This window comes from Arachis ipaensis, chromosome B06, assembly GCF_000816755.2.
Source record: "Arachis ipaensis cultivar K30076 chromosome B06, Araip1.1, whole genome shotgun sequence".
In the NCBI taxonomy this organism is placed as follows: Eukaryota; Viridiplantae; Streptophyta; class Magnoliopsida; order Fabales; family Fabaceae; genus Arachis; species Arachis ipaensis.
Window position 1 is genome coordinate 22,833,371 of NC_029790.2, and position 2,280 is coordinate 22,835,650.

General features: G+C 31.5%; 1 protein-coding gene across 1 annotated transcript; it reads right to left on the minus strand.

Moving 5' to 3' along the window:
• LOC107648094 (H/ACA ribonucleoprotein complex subunit 3-like protein) lies at positions 348 to 1,919 on the minus strand. The gene is made up of 3 exons (XM_016352101.2): positions 1,671 to 1,919; positions 1,547 to 1,589; positions 348 to 606 (listed from the first exon to the last, which is right to left on the minus strand). The coding sequence occupies exons 1-3, from the start codon at positions 1,722 to 1,724 to the stop codon at positions 509 to 511; spliced, it is 195 nt and encodes a 64-aa protein (XP_016207587.1). The 5' UTR covers positions 1,725 to 1,919; the 3' UTR covers positions 348 to 508.

A 2,280-nucleotide genomic window follows, 5' to 3' on the forward strand; every position in this document is an offset into this window, starting at 1 on the left:
AGAATATCAAATACCCACTTTTTAAAATAGAAATAAAAAATTCAAATTTTAACAATATCTTTTTCATGTGAATAAATTATTCATAGAAATTAAACTTTAAAACCACAAACAAGCACGAACAGACAATTCTTCATAACTAAAAAAATTCTTGAAACAAATACCACTAACCTTTTTTTTTGCTCGGGTTGTTTTCTAGTACGTCTTTCCTTTCTGTTTTAGGATGATATAATTTATTGTGTTTTATTGGAAAATTCTACCTTTGGTTTTAAAGTCCTACCTTTTCTCATGTCAATAATTTAATTAGTTTCAATCAATGACAATTATCTGCTTAAAAAAGAGAGAATATAACTGCATAACAAAAAATTGAACAGCATATTGTATTTCAAAATTCATCATTTCACTTTAACATTTCACTATGACACCAGCATATATAAGAAAACACCACTAATAAAGAGAAAATTAAATTAAAATACAATAATACAGCAAGTGCATGTTAGACAAATCACTCTCAATACTTTGGAGGTGGTTGCTGGGTTGGTAATAGTCCAAAACGCTTCTTCAGAAGCACCCTCTGCCTTGAATATTTGTCATCCGGTGAAAACCGAGCTGCAATTCAAGTAAAAAACCAAATAAAGATCATCAAAATACAAATAGTGACTCATAATTAAACTTCCACACAACCAGATGTATATACTAAGTTCTAATGGTGTTACTTTTGTTCCTCCATTAACTTTTTCCAAGGATGAAAGTTAGTTTGTTAAAATACAAAACGGCAGAGCAAATCAAGAACCAAGCATACAGAATGATCCAGGTACAGTGGTAGATTCAGCAAGGGAATAAATAAAATAAAGGAAATATATCCTCTCAAACTCTGCAGTGGTATTGTAAAGTGTGATTTTCTTATAGTACAATATCTTCTCTGTATGTTTCTTTTGGCATAATTTAATGAATATACAATGAACAACCATGCTAAGTGTTTACCAAAATCAACTACTAGTACAAAATACATATTAAAATATAAAATACACATTTAAAATAAATTAAACAACACTGGTAGCTGATTTTGTGTATACATAACATTTTTGTACAACAAAATATCACACTAGACAATATCAATTGAAAGAAAAAATTAAAAGGATTCATTCCCCTAACTAAACCTCTTCATTTGTACAAAGCATACACTCGCCTTAATCTCCCTTGTAAATAGGGCACTCTACAGAGATACGCAAATCAACAAGCATCGTGTGTAATATCACTTATTCAAAAGGATTCTCGGTCTAATTAGTAAGTAGTTAATTGGAGATTTTACATAAATTCGAAGGTCTAAACTAAAATAATAAATCATGAAATCATAAAATATAACTTATTCAAAATCGTAATTTCTAACTAATTGATATTTACCATAACATGAACCCTAAAACCAGAATAACTAAGAACGCAATGTAAGTGTGTCAACATATATAGGAAAACTATCCACGCCACGATTTAGAAATTAAAACATGCATAAACGTAATTTAAGAGGGTGATAGAGAATTGAGGAAAATACCAGGGTGAGCAGATTGTGTAGCTAAGCCAAGCGGTGTTTCTTTCTGCATCGAGAGATGATAAATAAATAATGTAGAAGCATTACTTAAAATTGAATAAGCAGTTGAAAACATTATTTCAGTTACCTTAGTGGTGTAGACCTTGTCACCATTGTCGTTTATGTAAAACTGAAGATACATCGTGGCAGATGGCTTAGATCCCTGCCAAATTGAGGCAACAAATATCGTTTGAATAATACAGATATTGCAGAAACGTCTAGAAGCAACACGAACAGGAAAGAAGAAGAAGAAGAAGAAGAAGAAGACGCCACCAAGAGTGAGGATCGAAGGGTTTAAGCAAGGAGGAGTGGAGGACTAGGTGTATCATTGGCCATGTGGGCTTTTTTCCTTCTCACCTGTGGCCCACTGCCAATACATCATAGGCCCATCATGGCTGAATTTATTTTGAGACATTACACATAATAAGTTCAATAAAATGTGTTTTTAACTTTTAGGGTAAAGTATGTTTTTATTCCAACGTTTTGGTAAGTTTTAAAGTTGTTCTTAATATTTTAATCGTCCTATTTAAGTCCCTAACGTTTCGAAATTGTTGACTCAATGTTGTCCTACCGTTAGGGATTCGTTAACAGAATTGACGGTGAGACAAAATTGAGACGATTTTGAAACATTAGGGACTTAAATAGGACAAAAACGTTAGGGACAAAAACGATACATAAAAATAAATTTTAATTTAATT

Excerpts from the sequence above, each read along its gene's own strand:
- LOC107648094 (XM_016352101.2), bottom strand. The coding sequence starts at position 1,724 with ATGTATCTTCAGTTTTACATAAACGACAATGGTGACAAGGTCTACACC. Across the intron at positions 1,590-1,670 it reads ACAAGGTCTACACCACTAAG|AAAGAAACACCGCTTGGCTT; the intron begins GTAACTGAAATA and ends CTCTCGATGCAG. Across the intron at positions 607-1,546 it reads TACACAATCTGCTCACCCTG|CTCGGTTTTCACCGGATGAC; the intron begins GTATTTTCCTCA and ends CTTGAATTGCAG.